This window comes from Argentina silus (assembly GCF_951799395.1).
Source record: "Argentina silus genome assembly, chromosome: 5".
Classification (NCBI taxonomy): domain Eukaryota; kingdom Metazoa; phylum Chordata; class Actinopteri; order Argentiniformes; family Argentinidae; genus Argentina; species Argentina silus.
In genome coordinates, this window is record NC_139659.1 from 16,932,821 (window position 1) to 16,952,533 (window position 19,713).

General features: G+C 42.3%; 1 protein-coding gene across 2 annotated transcripts in view; it reads left to right on the forward strand.

Annotated features, from left to right (window-relative positions):
• myo5b (myosin VB) overlaps positions 1 to 19,713 on the forward strand; it is a 47,677-nt gene that overhangs the window by 14,176 nt on the left and 13,788 nt on the right. For both annotated transcript variants that reach the window (XM_083670325.1, XM_083670326.1), the window contains exons 2-22: positions 2,617 to 2,727; positions 3,465 to 3,636; positions 4,553 to 4,697; positions 5,570 to 5,726; positions 6,760 to 6,903; positions 7,154 to 7,235; positions 7,609 to 7,716; positions 7,900 to 8,009; positions 8,129 to 8,394; positions 9,101 to 9,182; positions 9,372 to 9,512; positions 9,962 to 10,084; positions 11,374 to 11,457; positions 13,869 to 14,018; positions 14,221 to 14,318; positions 15,729 to 15,815; positions 16,726 to 16,837; positions 17,544 to 17,755; positions 17,910 to 18,066; positions 18,464 to 18,703; positions 18,881 to 19,117. In XM_083670325.1, the coding sequence (XP_083526451.1) occupies positions 2,617 to 2,727; positions 3,465 to 3,636; positions 4,553 to 4,697; positions 5,570 to 5,726; positions 6,760 to 6,903; positions 7,154 to 7,235; positions 7,609 to 7,716; positions 7,900 to 8,009; positions 8,129 to 8,394; positions 9,101 to 9,182; positions 9,372 to 9,512; positions 9,962 to 10,084; positions 11,374 to 11,457; positions 13,869 to 14,018; positions 14,221 to 14,318; positions 15,729 to 15,815; positions 16,726 to 16,837; positions 17,544 to 17,755; positions 17,910 to 18,066; positions 18,464 to 18,703; positions 18,881 to 19,117 (3,018 nt within the window). The remainder of the gene's footprint in view (positions 1 to 2,616; positions 2,728 to 3,464; positions 3,637 to 4,552; positions 4,698 to 5,569; positions 5,727 to 6,759; positions 6,904 to 7,153; positions 7,236 to 7,608; positions 7,717 to 7,899; positions 8,010 to 8,128; positions 8,395 to 9,100; positions 9,183 to 9,371; positions 9,513 to 9,961; positions 10,085 to 11,373; positions 11,458 to 13,868; positions 14,019 to 14,220; positions 14,319 to 15,728; positions 15,816 to 16,725; positions 16,838 to 17,543; positions 17,756 to 17,909; positions 18,067 to 18,463; positions 18,704 to 18,880; positions 19,118 to 19,713) is intronic.

The following is a 19,713-nucleotide window of genomic DNA, read 5'->3' on the forward strand; positions in this document are numbered from 1 at the left end:
CTCATGGCCTGATTTTTGCTCTGACATGCACTGTCAACTGTGGGACCTTATATAGACAGGTGTGTGCCATTCCAAATCATGTCCAATCAATTGAATTTACCACAGGTGGACTCCAATCAAGTCATAGAAACATCTCAAGGATGATCAATGGAAACAGGATGCACCTGAGCTCAATTTCAAGTGTCATAGCAAAGGGTCTGAATACTTGTGATATTTCCGGTTTTTATTTTTAATAACATTTCTAAAAACCTGTTTTGGCTTTGTCATTATGGGGTATTGTGTGTAGATTGATGAGGGAAAAAAATGAATTTAATCCATTTTAGAATAAGGCTGTAACATAACAAAATGTGGAAAAAGTGAAGGGGTCTGAATAGTTTCCGAATGCACTGTAGACACAGCCCATCATAACCTAGTTTCAAAACAGAATTGAAGTTGCTCACAGTAGTGCAGAGGTCTTTTGAGAGGAACTCAAGTTAGCACGTGTGCACAGAGCAGGACCCCATGTGACGCTGACACGCAGGCAATATTAGTGATAGCACGGTTGATTGCAGCACTACGCAAGGTTATTTTATATCTCTACAGTACATCTTCCCCCAGTATCTGCCGCCTCCTTATTAAACCGGATTACAAAACGCTGCTGTCAGCTCTCTTGTCGTCGATGCGCAGTGACTCTCTGTTGCCTGGGGGGAAAAACAGCGCTCAAAGTTCAGTCCCCCAGTCATAGCATTAACACAGGCAACTTGTTTAGAAGTTTCCTTTTCAATTGTAAAGGTCACAACATACTAATAGCCTGCTGTGTGTCATTCACATTTCAACACACTCAAATAAATGCAGATTTGGCAGGAGGAAAACCATGCACACAGTTTAGTTTGTCCCCCTTGAGCCACGCAGATGTCAGCCCTGGAAAATCCACTTGACTTTATATACACCTCCTGAAGGACTGATAACACTGTATGCACAGTTTTCCTCCTGACAAACTACATCTATTTTAGTCTGTTGAAATGTGAACCACACACTGCAGGCTGTTAGTCAGTTAAAATGAATCTAATGGCAGTCTGGCCGAATGGAGGCAAGATGGTGAGTCAAAGTAATCAGCATTTATTCATATTTTAGATTTAGTTAGGCTATTAGTTGGGCTATTTCCACTCTTCCCTTCACTCCTCCTATCCTCTTTCCTTGATGTGGAGGAGAGGCTGTAATGCACTGAAAGGATGTTTTAGCTGATTAACCCAAATCCTGTGCGCTGAATCAGCTGCTTCAGGATTCACACCCTTCATCAGCTCAGGCTTTGTATTTGCTCTCTTCCTAGAAAATATTGACATGCATCACCTTGCTGTCTGGTATATTTGTATATATACTGTACATATTTTCTCCTGGTCACCTACCGTAAAACCTCATAGCATACAGGTACCTGAGATTATCCTATAAATGTGTTTCTATGCTCTGTAGCTCTGTGCTCTGTAACTCTCATCAGAGAATGGGGAAATATCATGTTTTTTGATCAACTGATACTTCTTAACATTGAGTATATAGTTTTGTTTAGCCGTCTGTTTTGTTTACCACCCTTTATCCTGTTTCAGTGCATAGTTATGCACCAGCCTCATCTGTGGAGGAATGAGGGGTCAAGACTGCTTGTATCATTTTTAGACAGACCTTCACTTTTCTGTTGGCCCCAAGGACACAGTTTTTTTTTAGTATTTAGTGTTTAGTTCTTTAGTACATTTGTTTGCATCTGACACCGGCTTAACTGTTAGTGAATGTCACTAGCCTATGGGAGTGGAGAGTGAAACTGAAGGGGGAGAGTACTAATCCCAAAATTAGCAAATAAAACACCAGCTTTTCTAAACATTTTCACATCAGCAAGTTTCCCAAGTATTTTGAAAACTGATGCATTTTCGCAATCTTAGATGTCTTCACAAAAAAATGTGTATTGAATGAAAATCATAATGCCTCATTTCATGTGGTTTTCTCATTTCTGAGACTAATAGTGGTAACCTCAGAATGCAATTAGCAGCCGAGGGGTAATGGTGCAGATGATTAATCAGGGGAGCTACTGTATCAGTTCTGCTCTTGTGATGATGGGGGGGAAAAAAAAACGTTTATCTACTAAAGCAGACAACTTCTCTGACGAGAACATATTCTAATCATTCCTTGGAGTTACTCATTTTTCATTTTCATTTTTCATCAAAAGAATCATCATCATTTGAGGAAATTGAATAAGTTGCTGTCTGTTTAGAATTTGGGGTCCCATTAGCCTATTGTTGATCTACCTGTCAGCATGTTGTGCCTCAATGTAGTAGGCCTGTCTAGGATATTTCAAGACGGAATGTGTCACAAACATAATTACCGCAACACTGCCACGTCAACTTATTGCCGCTGCATTTCTTATTTCCAGCTTTTGTTGAAACATTAATGTGAGTTTGCACAGCAACATATTTGTGCTGTCACAGCATTTGAATCTCCTGAGCATTATGCAGTTCACTCATTCATTTTTTTTGCTCCACATTTGAATCTATAGAAGTGTGCAGGCAAACAAGCAATTACATATCCACTCTGTAATTGATGAGTTATTTAATTAATAAAATGTGTGTGACTATTTTGTGTTGTTTGTTCCAGTACACTCGGGTGTGGATCCCAGACCCTGAAGATGTGTGGAAGGCTGCAGAGATCATCAAAGACTACAAGGAGGGAGAGCCCATCCTGCACCTTAAACTGGAGGATGAATCGGTAATGATCTACCCCCCTCTGGCAGGACCCCCTTCTGGAAATATCTTAATTAATTTGCTCTTTATCCTGTAACCCTTAGCTCAAATGATTATGCTTTCATCTACTCATTTTGTCTTCTCTTTTCCTGTACAATGTTGTGTTATGGCTCAGATCCTCATGCTGTCTTCAGGCAGCTACCTTGATTATCCTACCCGGGATAAACTTTGAATCATCAATGATTAAACATGTTTTGGTGGGGAGAGAGCTGCAAGATATAGTTGTTAAATATACATTGCATTGTGCCAAGAGTCATATGCATAAATCAGCAGATTAGATTATCGTTTCACCTCATATACTGTATGACAAAATATTCCCTGGTTTTCACAACCTGTTTAATTCAGCCCACAGGGTGGTCTTGTCAACTATGATATATATCCTCCTAAAAGGAACCTTGACACCCTCTGATCCACATTTTTTTAACACGTATAACATAAAATGGGATAGCTGTAGCCGTATCCGTAGCCGTAGCCTCCTTTTCTCAATAATTCAAGAGCTGTGTGGATTGCATTGTTGGGCTTTTTGTACTGTGATATCATGACTGACAAAGAGAGTAAGACCTTCGAGACAAATGAAAATATGTTTCAGCTTGGATTTTCAAATTGTATCACCGTCTTTAGATAGCAGGTTCAAGGTAGGCTCTGCGTAGGTGCAAACACTTTATCTGTTTATTTCTCTCTTTTTTCTACCTTATCCACTAGACGTTGGAATACCACATTGGACACAAACACAATCCTCTTCCCTTCCTTCGGAATCCTGATATTCTGGTGGGAGAGAATGACCTCACTGCCCTCAGCTACCTGCATGAGCCAGCAGTCCTTCACAATCTCAAAGTGCGCTTCCTGGAGTCCAACCACATTTACACATACTGTGGTGAGTCTCTATACCAATGGTCTATATCTACACACTCTGTCACTCTTAATCTACACTTGTCATCTCAAACTCACAGTGCATACAGTGCCACCCAAACAGCTCAGATTGGTCTCTATGTAGCTTCTTACAATTGTTCTTGACTTGACCTTCAAATGCAAATCCAAGAGCAACAGTGTCAATAAAAACAGAGACACTGAAGGAGGGCCACCCTCAACCCTATACTCAAACAAATGTGCCTCACTCAGAGTTGAAAGCCAGTGAAATGCACTGCAAATTCCTGCATGCAGGGCAGGCCCATAAATATACCTTTTGTGGAGTTAACGAGTTGTACTGCTTGTTCCAACTCAAAACCTGTCCTCCCAATTCCTGTATCAGCAAAGATTTCATTGACTTAAGCAGCCTATGAGTAAGCTGTTGCCATGCCAGGAATGCACCCTAAACAAAGCAGATAATGGGTGGTGAGCTAAGACAATCTGTGTCTGTTTAGTCTACACTGCCCCTTGATATCACCATGTTTTTATGAGGGAGATCTGTCCCCATGGTAACCTGCCAATGCATGCTTGGGTAAACCTCTCACATTCCTCAGCTCATCTGGCTCCTGTGTGATCGGGAATGATAGTGTTTGCTTCAATACTAAGAACTGAAAGCAACAGTATACCTACAGTATCATTAGTATTGTAAATGATAGGATTAACTATGATTGTCTATTTACAGTAGGTATCTCTAAATGAGAAGTGACTGAATTGAATGAGTGTATAATCAGGGTGATTTTCAGAAGAACCCAAAAAGATGCACAAACATGACACCCACAAGATGCATACAAATATGTAAAATGGCCCTAGAGTTTCAGAAAGTTAAGTGATTTTTGGTCACTTAATTGCTAAGTGGTAGCTAACTGACTCTCCTCTCTCCTCAGGGATTGTGTTGGTGGCCATCAACCCTTACGAGCAGCTGCAGATCTATGGAGAAGAGGTCATCAATGCCTACAGTGGTCAGAACATGGGGGACATGGACCCACACATATTTGCTGTGGCTGAAGAGGCGTATAAACAAATGGCCAGGTATGAGCCTCTGGTTACAGCTAGATGAGATTAACATATGGATGTGAAGACAGTAAATGCAACTATTGACCTTATTGTTTATACGGAGATGCATAGCAAACACTTAATGGACTCCACAACCAGCTTGATTTGATGTCATTTGACTCTGTTGGTATGGGACTGAGGGCCTAAAATAGTTAGTTCTGCAATGGAAGGTGTGGGTGGATAATTGTAGTACTCTGGTCTGCTCTGCTGACGACCTGCTCTTAATGCTGCTTTCCACTGAAAGACAACACCATTTTGTCTACATGAAGCTGTAATTACAACCCACATAATACGGTAGCTTTAGCTTTAAGTTTTGTTTTTTATAGTTCAATGATATATTAAATTATAATATTTAATATTTCACCCTAATGATGTACATTAGTCATGTTAAACATTAGTGGGATACATTGTGTGAATGTAGCCTCGATCTATTGCCTTATCTGATTCAGGCAGTAACCTCTGTTTCATACAGTCATTTATACTCAAGGAGGTACAGTACTGCAAAATAGACGACTCCTCTAACTCGTCTGTCAATGATTAAAGAGCCTGTCCAACTGGAACCCTGCTGTTACACAGTCCCCCTCTAGCCGTGGGTGTGGGTGGGGTGGGTTGGGTTGGGTTGGGCCCATTAGAAACTCATGGGAGAGTGAATCATAGAGCACTGACAGCAGCTTCACAAAGTGAGAACATGAGCCATCGAACCATAACCCTAATCCATGCACAGTCTTTGGAGGGAAATGAAGAACAGCAGTATGCCTAACAGGGCCTGTGGTTGTAACTGCAAATAGCCGGAAATGTATACATGGTCTCTCTCTCTTTTTCTTCTTTTCTCTTCACTCTTTCTGTAGAGATGAGAGGAACCAGTCCATCATAGTGAGTGGGGAGTCAGGGGCAGGGAAGACGGTCTCTGCTAAATACGCCATGCGCTTCTTCGCCACCGTGGGAGGGTCAGCCAACAACACAAACGTGGAGGAGAAAGTGCTGGCCTCCAGCCCCATCATGGAGGTGAGGGGGACACTGAGGGTGTGTGGGTGATGTTCACTATGAAGCAAAACCTTTGCGGACACCTTTGGTATAGCACAGTCACCACTGGTATGTCACTGGTGTCCGTCAAATGAACTCCCCCACTCTCTTGCATACAGTACCATAGACACACCTCTAAATCAGCAGAAACCGTAAGCAGCGATGTCCCTCTTCCTGTCTCTACTGATAAGATCAGGAGAGCTGCAAGCTTGAAAGTTCCACTCTCCTTCAGGATTTTTATTGTGTACTGAGGACAGTAGCAAATACCTCCAAGTCAATTAACAGCATCCTCTCAGCCAAATTAGTCCCTATGGAAGGAACAGGGCAGATCTGTATGCAAGGATAGTTAGGTTCCATCGTGGCTGGGGGTGACGCATCTCAGCCTCAGAAATAATTTGACTGAGGAGGTACATTGGGACCAATACAATTAAGCCAATGACTTTGTATGGATTGTGTCACATTAATTACTGGCATGGTAGACAATCATTCCATTTCATTTACATTTATGGCTTTTAGCAGACATCTTTATCCAAAGCGACTTCCAACAAATACATTTGTTTAAGTAAGTGAATCATCTATCCATCAGTCACCATAAGATAAAGTAATAGGCAGTCACAATGCTAGAAGAAGGAATTATTTTTTTATTAAGAGGAGAGAAACTTGTACATGGGGGTAGTGGAGGTGAAGAGGTCTTTAGGAGGGACCATTAAGATAGCCTGAAGAGATGGGTCTTCAATCTACGGCGGAAGATTGGTAGTGACTCTGCAGTCATGACAGCAGTGGGAAGTTCGTTCCACCAGCGGGGCGCCAGGACAGTGAGAAGCCGTGACCGAGTAGTGCGGCTGCTGCATCCACGTCAGGGCGGCGGTGCCCAATCACTCAATCAGCCAGGATGAAAATAGAAGCATATGTTACACCCATATTGTGTGTTGTTGTGATCAATTTGCTTGCTTTTTCTAGAAAAAGTTAATAAACTCACACTCTTTTCTGCTTCTCTCCCTGCTTTCCTGTCCAGGCTATTGGAAATGCAAAGACCACACGCAACGACAATAGCAGCCGTTTTGGGAAGTACATCTCGATTGGTTTTGACAGGCGCTATCACATCATCGGTGCCAACATGCGCACATATCTGTTGGAGAAGTCAAGGGTTGTCTTTCAGGTAAGATTCATTCTGGTGGTGTTGTACTTAGTTTTAATCAACGTCTTACCTGGGAAACCAGATTAGTTGATTTAGTAGTTACTTTACCAGCCAAACTACCATTATGTATTTATTTTTGTAACCGTTATATTGAATTGCAGCCCAGGAGAATTCCTGGTCCAAACATTATTGAAGCCTTTCAATTCATCAGAATATCTTATTAATAAAGAGTTAAGAGATATAATTCCTGTAGTGCATTTTTGCTTTTTAGGCTGAGGATGAGAGGAATTACCACGTCTTCTACCAGCTCTGTGCCTCTGCTAGCTTACCGGAGTTCAAAGACCTAGCCTTGAGTAAGTGTTCTCAACAAAGAAGACGCTTTTCTGAAGAAGATTTTTCTGCCAAGATGATTAGTAGAATAATAATTATTCAAAATTCATCCTTCAGAAAATTTAGTGTCATTTTTATCTTCATCCTTAAAGAGAACTTTCATTCTTGCTGAGAGTTTTTCACAATAACCATTCCAGTGTGACCTTTTTATGCCAACAATTTATCAGTTCTCTCATAACTCGTTCCACTAGCTATGAAAATGTACGACTGTTTTTCTTTTTGTAATACACAGTGCACAGTAGAATTAAAGACAATGTACAGTGTTAGAATGTTGAATTACCAATCAAGCCCTAATGTGTTTTTATCTCTACCCCCTGTCCCCCTCTCACCATGAAGCCAGTGCAGAGGACTTCACCTTCACCTCTTTAGGAGAGAACATCTTCATTGAGGGGGTGAATGACGCTGAGGACTTTGAGAAGACGAGAGAGGCCTTCACGCTACTAGGTAATGATCTGAATCCCTGGGTGGATTCTACGATGCTAGTAAGCTTATGTTAACTGGATATACAGTAAGGAGTGACTTTTATTGTTGCAAAAGCATTAGAAAATTGGTGTTTCTGTCCATTTTCTGGATAGTAAATGAGAGACTTTTCATTGAGCATATTGTGGTTTGTCCTGTGTTTCTCAGGTGTTAAGGAAAGCAATCAGGCCAGCATCTACAGAATCATTGCTTCCATCCTTCATCTTGGAAATGTGGAGATCTTCTCAGAGAGAGATGGTGACTCCTGCCGTATCTCTGTACGTCACTTTCTGTCGTAACCAGTCCTGATTCTGATTTATCCTGAATGAGATTCCACATCACAGCCCCAAACTGTAACACCTTGGTTTTTTTGTTAAATGTCCATGTGTGTTTGTAGAGGGATGATCCTCACCTGAAGCACTTCTGCCGGTTGCTGGGGGTGGAGCTGGAGCAGATGGAACACTGGCTGTGTCACAGGAAGCTGGTCACCACGTCTGAGACGTATGTGAAGAACATGTCCCGCAAACAGGCGGCTAACGCCCGTGACGCACTCGCCAAACACATCTATGCGCACATGTTTGACTGGATCGTGGAGCATGTCAACAAGGTCCTGCAAACCTCCTCCAAACAACACTCCTTCATTGGAGTTCTGGACATCTATGGGTAAGAAGGCCCACCTGTGCTCCAGACACTAAAATAATACTCAGGTTTGGTTTGTGGGAGCAGGAATACACTTTGTAGCAATAACTTTCTGACTAGGGAAAGTTTCATCTTGTCAGTGATGGTAAAAAAGTCTTGCAGTGCTTGCAGTAACAAACTGTGACTGGTACACAGCAGAACATCTAAGCCTTCATATCATTTATCATTTTGGCTCACTGTTCTGTCAGGCTTGGTGTGGAATACGTGCGTGTATGTGTGTGTACAGTGTGTCCCTTGTGCTTTACAGTAGGCACCTCTTCTCAATACAGTAGAGGATGAAACCATATTGACCCGTGGAGCTGTGCTATTCCTCTGTTTGACCAAGAGCCTAATTGGTTCCCTGTTGTGGGTAACAGTATTGATGAGCACTGGAGATGTGATGGGAATAGATGCTGAGCTAGAAACCTCTTCCCCAATAAGTCCTGCAGAGGAGGCAGCCTGGTCACTGTTTGATATGCTTAGCACGTAAAGTTCAATACCACTTGGCAGTGATGCCTGTATTCAGCATTGTATTTTCAGCCATCAGCTAATGTGGTGGCATGGTACATGAGTGGGTCAATCAACATCTCAGTTACTCTTCGCTACAGTCCGTTTGAATTACAACCTTAGTCATGCAGTACATGAGTGATGATTTTATTGCAGTTTTCCTCTTTGTCTTTTTTCCAAACAGATTTGAGACCTTTGAGTGGAACAGCTTTGAGCAGTTCTGCATTAACTATGCCAACGAGAAACTTCAGCAGCAGTTCAACCAGGTAAGTTTGAGACAAAATATTGTTCGTTTGCAGAGATCTCCAGGGATCTCCCTAGTTTCAGTTGTAGCTGATTAATCAACGTGTTTGAGAGAGAGAGTAATTCATCATGCTCCAACTGCTAACCGGCAGTGGGTCACCCTGTATCTCACCCTGTATCTCACCCTGTATCTCTCTTCCCTGATTCCTCAGCATGTGTTCAAGCTGGAGCAAGAGGAGTACATGAAGGAGCAGATCCCATGGACGCTCATCGACTTCTATGACAACCAGCCCTGTATCGACCTCATCGAGGCCAAGCTGGGCATCCTGGACCTACTGGACGAGGAATGCAAGGTGGGGGCCTTGCGGGGGTCTGGAGCATGAGTGTATATGCTATAGCCCACTAGCATCTCAATTCCCTAGTTATCTTTTTCTCCACCATAGCCCTTTGCAAGTTTTAGGTTTGGGGGTTGGCTAGGAAGTTTACCACATTGCTGAGCCCAGCATTTTTAAACCTCTCCTCTCAGTTAATGGGACTCATCCTGGATTTACATACAGAGTGTTGGCCTGCTTCTATTTCCCCACTGTATCCAGATCTTGATCTGAGTTAAGGCCTTTGAAACAAAACAGATTACTTATTTATTTCACTCAACCTGTCTCATCCCAGAGTCCTTTGAAGTTATTGACAATAATTTGGGACAACATCAAAAGAATAAACTTGTTATTCTGAGTGCAGGTAACCTGAATAAAAGTTTCATTTCCTCCACAGTGTTATGTAATCTGTCTCTCATCTTCCCCTACAGGTGCCTAAAGGAACAGATCAGAACTGGGCCCAGAAGCTGTGTGATCGCCTCTCCAGCAGTGCTCATTTCCAGAAACCACGCATGTCCAACACATCCTTCATTATAATTCACTTTGCTGATAAGGTAGGTAGATCCCAGACACAGAAGCCCTCATATTAATTTAGAACAGCTTTTTGACTTGTGTAGTTTAATTAAGATTTTCAGAAGGTTGTTGGTTCAAATTGCAGGCGGGAGAAAAAGTGTTGTTTGGGAAAGTGTATGAGTTGTGCTTATCAACCTTTATAGACCACGGACATGATCTGAATAACTATTATTTTAGGGAAATATTTTAAGAGAGTTAATAGGAATAGCTACAGTATGCCTCCTGTACTTTTGTGTGTTATCCAAACATAAATATTTAAATATTTGATTGTGCCCAATGCACATTCCACTCATGCCTGACGTTCTACGGTGAACTTATGTATGAAAGCCACGCATCTTGAGATTTTTTTTCTCTTTTTCTTTCACCTCTTTGTGTTTTGTATAAGGCTATCCGACCGTAGGAATTCTTACAGCGTATTCTGTAGTGTGTAAGCAGCTTTAACCCACAGACCACTCTTGGAGCAGCTACAGTAGCACTTTAAATGACTTACCCACAGAGTGTACCGTGTGTGGGTGGAGTAAATGGATAAAGAGCGGCAACAGCATTGTCTTACTTTTGGCACAGTAATAATTTCCACAAGGAATGTGACACAACGTGACCTATTAATGGAGAGGAAACCCCAGCTCGACCATGCTGTGACCATGGTTGTGACGAGATGGTATTATCCAGATTCCCTCTGGGGGTTGCCCTCAGTCTGCCTCCCTCTGTTCACTAAAAGCAGTGCTATGTATTCGCAGCCGTCTCTCTCCCACCCTGGTACAATGAGGTCAGCCTGGATCCCTATCTGTGAAAGAGGGTGAAGTGTTACACCAGACTAGCCCAGGGGATGCAGCTGCTGATGGGCAGACAAAGAGAACGAGGCTAGACTATAACTGAGGGGGATTTCCATTCAAACAATACCTGTTCTACTTTTCCCATGTTAATGAACATTTGACTGTTTACAGTTTAATACATTCACAAAAAGGAAGGTAATTCATATGATTTTGTGCCCAGTGAAGACTTTTTTTTAGCTACATACATTTTTTATTTGAATTATTCAGCATTCAGCTGGATGTTTGCTTTAGTAATTTAGTAAAAACGGTTGAGTCTTGCTGAGGGACTCAACAGCAGGAGTGCATCTCCCACTTGGGATGAACCAACAACCATCCAAGTCCCTATTATACTGTACATGCTTACCACAAAATTAATAAAATGTTAGCTAATCTAATTGTTAGTGTACCTAAACATGGAGTTCTGTAGGTGCAGTCCATTGATCTGTGTTCCTCTGCAGGTTGAGTACCAGTGTGACGGCTTCCTGGAGAAGAACAGAGACACTGTCTACGAGGAACAGATCAACATTCTGAAGGCCAGCCAGGTGAGAGTGAATGATGTGATTAAACCACGAACACAATGGTGCAAACATAGTCATGCTCCCACCCTTTTCTCTTAACATAGTGGACGCCTCCTCTAACACTGAACACACACACTGCTCACTGAGGAGAGTAGGTTAGAAACAAGAGGAATCTTTTCTAAGCTCTAAAACATTTACCTTGTTAACTTGTTGGGTCTTTTCTCAGTGTATAGATTCTTCTAGGAAAAGCGACAAAAAGGTGTTACCAAATTAGTTTACTGCTGAACGAGGCTTCAGTTGTACGCACAAACATAATACGATTTAGAAAGTGTCAGGTTGTAAACATGTGCTCGGGCTTCTATGTTGGGATATGCATGAAACAGGAGCGATGCAATAGTTCCTATGATAAAAATTTGTTTACAAAGCTGACAATTTGGTAACACCTCACGTGAATCCTACATTTTAAAGGCTGCTCTATACTGTATGTTTAATTACAAATATACGATAACGAACACTTGCAAGTGAGTTGTCTGACAGTGTCAAGAAATGATGGTACTGTATGTTTTATTATTGTAGACACATTGAAGTAATCTCACTCACACACACACACACACACACACACACAATGGAGATCCCCTGACTGCTGCCTCTCCAAGCCAAATCCAAACTGCATGATTAGAAACTCACTTAAGATCATGTTCTCTTAGCATGACCTTTTTAACCCAATAATTGGTTTAAGACTATTGGTTTAAAACAGAGGGCTGGTTGGGTTAGACTCTGTAAGCTCTATGTAAGACCAACTCTGATAAACACCAGTCTGACTCATTGATCTTTAGTGGAAGTAATTAAAAGGATTTCCTCTCTCTGTCGATAGCACCCTTATCGCTCAAGTGCTGAGTTCCTAATTTGCCATGCTCCACACTAACAAGATCTGATATCTGACTCTGAAATAGGTTCAGCTGTAGGCTTACTGTACAGTGCAATGAATACATGAGAAATCGAGTTTGTACTGACTTAGTCTTCACACATGGAAGATGATTGCACAACATTCAAAACTAAGAAAATAGATGCTCAGAACTAAAGCATGTGAATGAGATGATGTTCTCTTGGTCTCTCCTGATGATGATACAATAATATGCATGGATGAAGACTTTGTGCCTGAGTCATTTCAGTTAATAGTGAAGAATGCCTCGTAGGCATGAGGGGATGGCTTCCACACTTGTACTGCCACTCTCTCCAAATTGTAACTTTACTAATGTCCATCTTGCATAAGGATTCTGCCTTTTCTCTCTCTACTTATTTCCCCCACTCTCTCAGTATTACTAATGCAACAGCCATTAAGACGGCATAAATGATAGAGAATATCGAGGGGTGAGGAGACATTTCACAGTTCGTGATTTCTGTCTAAAAAGCCTGTTATCAGAGTGGAAGTCATTTCGTCCAGCACAAAAACATACCAGAGGAGTCTACAGATGCCTTCACAGGTCCACCATGGGTGACAGTTTCACATCCTATATCTGCAGTGCTTTATTTATCTATCTGTACATTTACTATAAGTTCATTTCTAATATGAGTTCTATGTTGTAGTTGTCTCTGAGAACTTGGCAAGAAGGGCCCTTATTTAAACCCACTTGTCTCAAGGTTATGGTGACAATGAGTAAGAAATCTGTCTGCAGTGAGATGTCTAAGAACACGCTCATGAAGCTCCCTCAAACTGATAAGACTTTCCTCAATGGACCATTAATGTAATCTCTCCCATCCCGACAGCCCTGCTAACTCAAGAGGTACCCATACTCTGAGCCAGCCGGTGGAGAGGAAGATGCACCCTCCCACATGAATAGGGCTCCTTTCAATGTGTTTGCATAGGACACATTTCATAGGACACACACGGCAATCCTGCATACATAGTTTATGGTTTATGGAGTTTATGGTTCGCAGGACAAGTCACGATGCAATACTGTATGAGTAATGTCACTGATGTGCCACCACTCCAGGCTTATTTGTGACAGGGATATTATTGTGCCATCAGTATTCCTTCAGCATGGGCCCCAAAAACGTGGTTCTCTCACTCGTTTCTGTGTTATCAGATGTGTGATGCTGCCGGGAGATTGCTTCTTCAGTTCTGTAAGGAGATGTGATGTGAATACAGAATGCGCCTTATGGCTCTGATTGGTGTTGAAGCAGTTGAATTTAAACTTTCAAACTCACCCCACTGCTTTATGCAGTTGATATAATATCAAACAATTTAGAATATATACAATTTCCTGGGATGCCCTTCATTACAATGATAATACCATTCATATTCTTTATTATGATGTAGTAACACAACATTTGTGTCTTATGAAAAGGAAATTGCACACCACTGCAAGCTAGGTTGTTTTGTATCAAACCATCTGCTTTAAATTAATTTTGTGTTTTTTTCCACTCTATTACAGTTCCAGCTTGTGGCAGATCTTTTTCAGGATAATAAAGAAAGCAGTGCTTCGTCATCTTCCTCAAGCAAGTCTTCCAGGATTAACGTGCGAGCAGCCAAGCCCACACCCAAACTCCCCAACAAAGAGCACAGGAAGACCGTGGGACACCAGGTTAGCCCCTTCAACTCCACACGTGCCTTTGGACAGGAGTACAGCGTGTCATTGTCACAGTCCCGTTTCTAAAGAGTCGGCTCACACATGGCTCTCATGAACCATGAGGAAAATGAAAATATACCCTAGTTGTGTTTACATTTGTCTTTGCAATGGTCTTGGTGTTTGCTGTACTCCTCATCTCCCCTCTCTGTTTGTGTAGTTCCGTAGCTCCCTGCATCTCCTCATGGAGACCCTGAATGCCACGACCCCCCACTACGTGCGCTGTGTCAAGCCTAATGATGAGAAGGAGGCATTTTCGTGAGTAAATATTGGGTTGTTTTTGTGGGTTATTTATGTCTAGTTGGGAAACTTGACATTTCCAAACTATTTATTTCCTCTGCTTCCCATCTCCCCACTTTGCTCTACCTCACCTGTTTCTTTCTTTCTCAGGGATTTCAGAGCATTTCAGTGTCTGTCATACAGACTGGACATCTTTCAGTAACTGACTGTTGTATTTTGGACAGGTAGCTTTGATATAGTGAACTACTTTTTCAAAGTAGCTTTAGTTTGATCAACTATATTTCTCTTAAGGGTAGCTTTAGTGTAGTTCAAGTTCTTCCCTTGTAAAGTAATTGGTAACTTAGTTAAATACATTTTCAGGGAAGCTTCACCCAACACTGCGTATGGGTAAACAAAGAAGTATTTTGTGTGCTTAATATCAGTGTTTATGTCTGTGTGTAGGAGCCAGCTTCGTAATGTGATTGTCTTCACTAATCAGATATATAAGCCTCATAATACAGGTTGTTTTCTTGCAGCAAGTTACAATGCATGTGCTTATCAAAAAACATGGGATATAGGTGAGGTACTTTTTGCTTATGTAACAGACCACAATCAGATGATGATCAGACATGTTTCATATGAGAACTGTGTGGCAGACAGAGATCACCTGGGTGTACATGTTCTCTTTGGTTGCCTAGCTTAGCCTGAGGTCTTCATTCAGTCTGTTTTGTGGAGAAACTCTGAAGTCATCTCTCACTCAATAACAAGATTCCTCTTGTTTGCACTGGCATGATCCTGTTGGGTGTTCCTGGAAACTCGCGTCCTAAGTAAAAAAAAAACCTCTGTGTTTCGATACTGTTTACATTTTCTGTCTTACAGTATAAGGCTTTTCTATTGTTGAAGAAAGGTAGAATGTTTTCTTCAGAAAACAAGATAGACGTGACAAAAGAGGTCAAGTCCTGTTCTGTTTTCATCTTCTTGGCACATTCTTTAGCACAATGGGCTCTTCAGGGTTCTAAATTGAATGTTGTGGGTCAGTCACATGCTGTGTTGGACTGGACTGGTAGCTAACACACGGTCTGTATGTGCTGTAGCTAGGGACACACAGTCAGTCAGCCCCGCGCGCAGCTGACTCCATCATCCTACTTCATGTCTCGATCGACCATCTCTGGGACCTTGTATGCAATGCTAAAGAGGAAGATCAGGTAGGGAGTAGGGATGAATATCTGGGCACTTAACCCTCTGCCAACAATGGGATGGAGATTGTGACAAAATGGTGTGCTATAGGCTACACTATGTTGGCTGTATTTTACTTTTAGTTTAGAGTTTGATGGTTTAATCATGGAGTAACTGTTGGGGTGTGAACCTGGCCGTGTATCTGTCTGTAACAACACATAGAGGGTCGTATTGAAGTGTATGTCTGAGTGTTTGTACCTCTATCTGCTGTAGATTTGACTCTCGAAGAGCTGTGCAGCAGTTGAGAGCATGTGGTGTTCTGGAGACAATCCGCATCAGTGCTGCTGGATACCCATCAAGGTGAGTCTTCACAATACAGCACTTAACTGTACATGTACACGGAATTGGAGGGTGCATTCTATTCTATTGACTGTATTGGCCTATTCTGACTGCATACAGTACACAACGTCAGCCTATTCAAAGTCTGCGTTTGGATTGTTCTTTGTTTGTTTTCAGGCCACTTTCATGATGTCCATTTTCACAGCAGTTTACAACTCTTAACTTAAAACAGTATTGGTTAACTTTAAAACAGTATTGGTTCTCTAACTGCCCAATGTCCGGGTCCAGACGGTACAAAACTCTCTCTGGGTTTCCTCCCTTTACCTACTGCATGTAATAGGCAGTTGAGGCACAGAATTAATTGAATGGAATTTGATTGATATGGCACTCTGGTGACGTGCTAGGCATGGCACTTCCGTAATTTGTTCCACTGGCCCAAACCTGAAGTGAAGCGCTTCCTCTTTGTCTGTTTTATTGCTTTCATCCCGCTCTCAGGGCTGCCTAAACAGGGGGAAATTGAATTCCATCTCTCTCTCTCCCCTCTCTCTCTCATGAGATGTGTGCTTCCCTGGGGCAACACAGTAGGAGAGCAAGTCACCACTGAGAATGAGAAATCTCTTAACAGCAGTTTGATTCATTTCTCAGCAGAAAACTAGAATACTGTGTGAGGGCTTACTGTTGAAACTCTTATCAAGTTAGCTGGTCAGACACCAAGTCACTTACTAGCCCTGACCTTTTACTGTCATTGTCACAACAAACACAGAAACCATGGACATATTAAAAAAGAATGACCCTTTAGGGTGATGGTAGTGAAGAAATGTTGAATTGTTTAGAATGCTAAAATTGTTACCTTTTTGCATTAATGGGTAAACAGAGAAATGTGATGTCTCTTTGTTTGACTTAATACTTACCCAATACTATGTGATTCCAGATGGACATATTCAGACTTCTTCAACAGATACAGGGTCCTCATGAAGAAGTCTGACATGACCATAGGGGACAAAAAGCTGGTGTGCAAGAACCTGCTGGAGACCTTGGTCAAGGTAAGACACGTCCTCACCAGATCAAAATGTAAAAAGTCCCCCCCAAGCAGGATGGGAAAGGAAATGAAAGCAGGGAGATTTATTTTTTTCTTATAAAACTGTAAGTAGGGTGGGGTTTTTCAACAGTTCTCCAACTCTCTCAGGATTCATGCATCTTTAAACATTATTGAATCTTTGTCTGTCCTGATAAGATTGGATTCAGATCCTGTTAACTTGCCCCAGGTAAGGGGGTGATGGCCTTGAATGTATATGAACCTGCATATTTATTAAGGCAGACCAGCTCTTTTTCAGCCCTGATGGAGTAAAACTGTGTTCATTGGGAATAGTTTAACATTCTATATGCACTGTCTCTGTATCCTAACCTGTTTCTGTACTGAACATGAGTGGGAGAGAAGGTACAGTAGAGTTTATGTAATCTGCTGTTACAGGGGGTGATAATTGAGAGGTTGTGACACTCTTGACTGGAGGAGAGTAATATATGAATATGAAAGTGTATTTCTACTAAGTATTTTATTAATTGCTTAAAGGGGATTTTATCATTTATTTTTGTGTGAGCTTCACACAGCGTGTGATGGATCCCCTGAATATGGAATTTGCAGGAACGTAATCAACCTCATGTGGTTTACTATTTCAATTGAATGAATTGCATTGACACTCATTGAATGGATTATGACCCGAGGACTCTCACTCTCTCTCTACAAAACAGGATCCAGACAAGTTCCAGTTTGGTAAGACCAAGATCTTCTTCCGAGCCGGCCAGGTGGCCTACCTGGAGAAGCTCAGGGCAGACAAGTTCCGCTCAGCCTGCATTAAGATCCAGAAGACTGTGCGAGGCTGGTTACAGAGGGTCCGCTACAGGAAGATCCGCAAGTCTGCCATCACCCTGCAGAGATATGGCCGTGGTTACATGGCCCGCAGGTACAAAGACAAACACTTAACCTAACAATGCAATGAAAACACCTGGTTATATATGACCCTGCAGGTATCGGCCAGGAATGGTTTTAACTCTCGCTCTCCTCTTTCTCTCTCTCTCTCCCCCCTCCCTCCTTCCCTCCCTCCCTCTCTTTCTCAGGTATGCGGAGCACCTGCGTCTAACCCGCACTGCTCTGATCTGTCAGAAGCAGTACCGTATGGTCAGGGAGCGCCGGGCGTATCTGAGAGTCAGACAGGCGGTTGTCACTATCCAAGCCTTCACCAGGGGCATGTTCACACGCAAGATATACCAAGAGGTACTGGAACACCCACCCCCCCCCTTCCCATGAGTCAGTTTCCCACACTTTATCTCTCAATCTCCCTCTCTCTTTTTTAGATCCTCTATATTATCAGTTCAAATTGATTAGATCTCTGTACAGTATGAGTAGAAAATAGAATGTCTGAGTCTTGAAGATCTTGTCTTATTCATGTTGTTTGCGTGACTGGAAAATTGGAGGCGATGTGCCTCTGATTTGAAACGGAATGTGATCAGGTGGGCTTTATGTAAACGCCTGCCATGGCTACGCCTCAGACTTTGGATTGGGATCCTGTTGGACTCCAAGAGCTCCTAGATACAGTATACACAGTACCATCACATTGTTTCATGATTGGGACATTGTCTCTACTCTCTAACTCACCTCTCCACCTCCTCAGTTCCTTCTGCACCACAAAGCCATTGTCATCCAGAAGACCGTCCGCGGCTGGCTCGAGAGGAAGAAGTTCAGACGGGCACGGAATGCTGCCGTCATTATCCAGTGTGCCTACCGGCGCATGCATGCCAAGCGCCAGTTCAAACAGCTCAAGATCGAGGCACGATCAGCCGAACATCTGAAGAAGCTCAACACGGGCATGGAGAACAAGATCGTCCAGCTACAGAGGAAGATGGATGACCAGGTATGTTACGCCTCTTACCCAAGCCGCCGTCCAGGCCACTGTTCAGTATAGCCAATACACAGTGAGTGACACACTGCTGTCATGTTTCTGCAGGGTTTCACCATTGCTTAGGTTAAATTATAGTGATGTTGCCATTTCATAGTAATCACCAGAGCACTCTCCTCATTCACTGTGTAGTCGAAAGAGTATAAAAACCAGAATGAACAGCTGGCGGTTGTCAACACTGGCCTGGGAACTGAGGTGAACAAGCTGCAGAAGGTGCTGGAGCAGATGCGCAGTCGCCAGGGCGATGGTAGTCAGCTGACCTCTCTACAAGATGAGTTGGAGAAGCTGAGGGCAGAGCTCCAAGAAGCACACGCCCACAGGAAGAAGATGGAGGAGGAGCACAGCAGCGAGAAGCTGGGACTGGAGCAGGTGAGCTATCAATCTGCCTAAAATTACTTGTTTGGGATGGTAATTGTGAATGGCTATACTCTGTGGCAGCCATTCCAAAATAATGTTTTAGGAATCATGGAGATTTAGAATGAGTGGAGGCTACACAGTGCCATCTAGGACAGTAGTTTGATAATTGAGAGACCGGTTGCATAATATCTCCATCTTGATAAATAATAGCAAATGCTAAGTACTGAACTATGTTAGTTCTCAAAATCCTTCTGTTAGAGTGAATAAAACATTCTCTCAGGATTAAGAACTGCTGCAAGATGCCACAGGAACGTCAGGATATGCTGATGCTGAATGTCAAGAGATGCATAATTAATTTTTTTTGCATCATTTTTCATTTTTACTGAATGTAAAATACGTGCCTCGATCTTGAGGGATTTCCCCAATCTCATTAGGGATTTACTGGACTGGAATGTTTTCCTACTGACCTGAAAATCATATCATGCAAAGATTTGTGTATTAAATCGACAACCTGGCATTAGGAATGAGAAAAGTCATTGTTATGTAGATTGTGCTTGGGAGTTATCTGTGCCTCTGTGGTATTTGACACCTCTGTTTGGCCCTTTGAC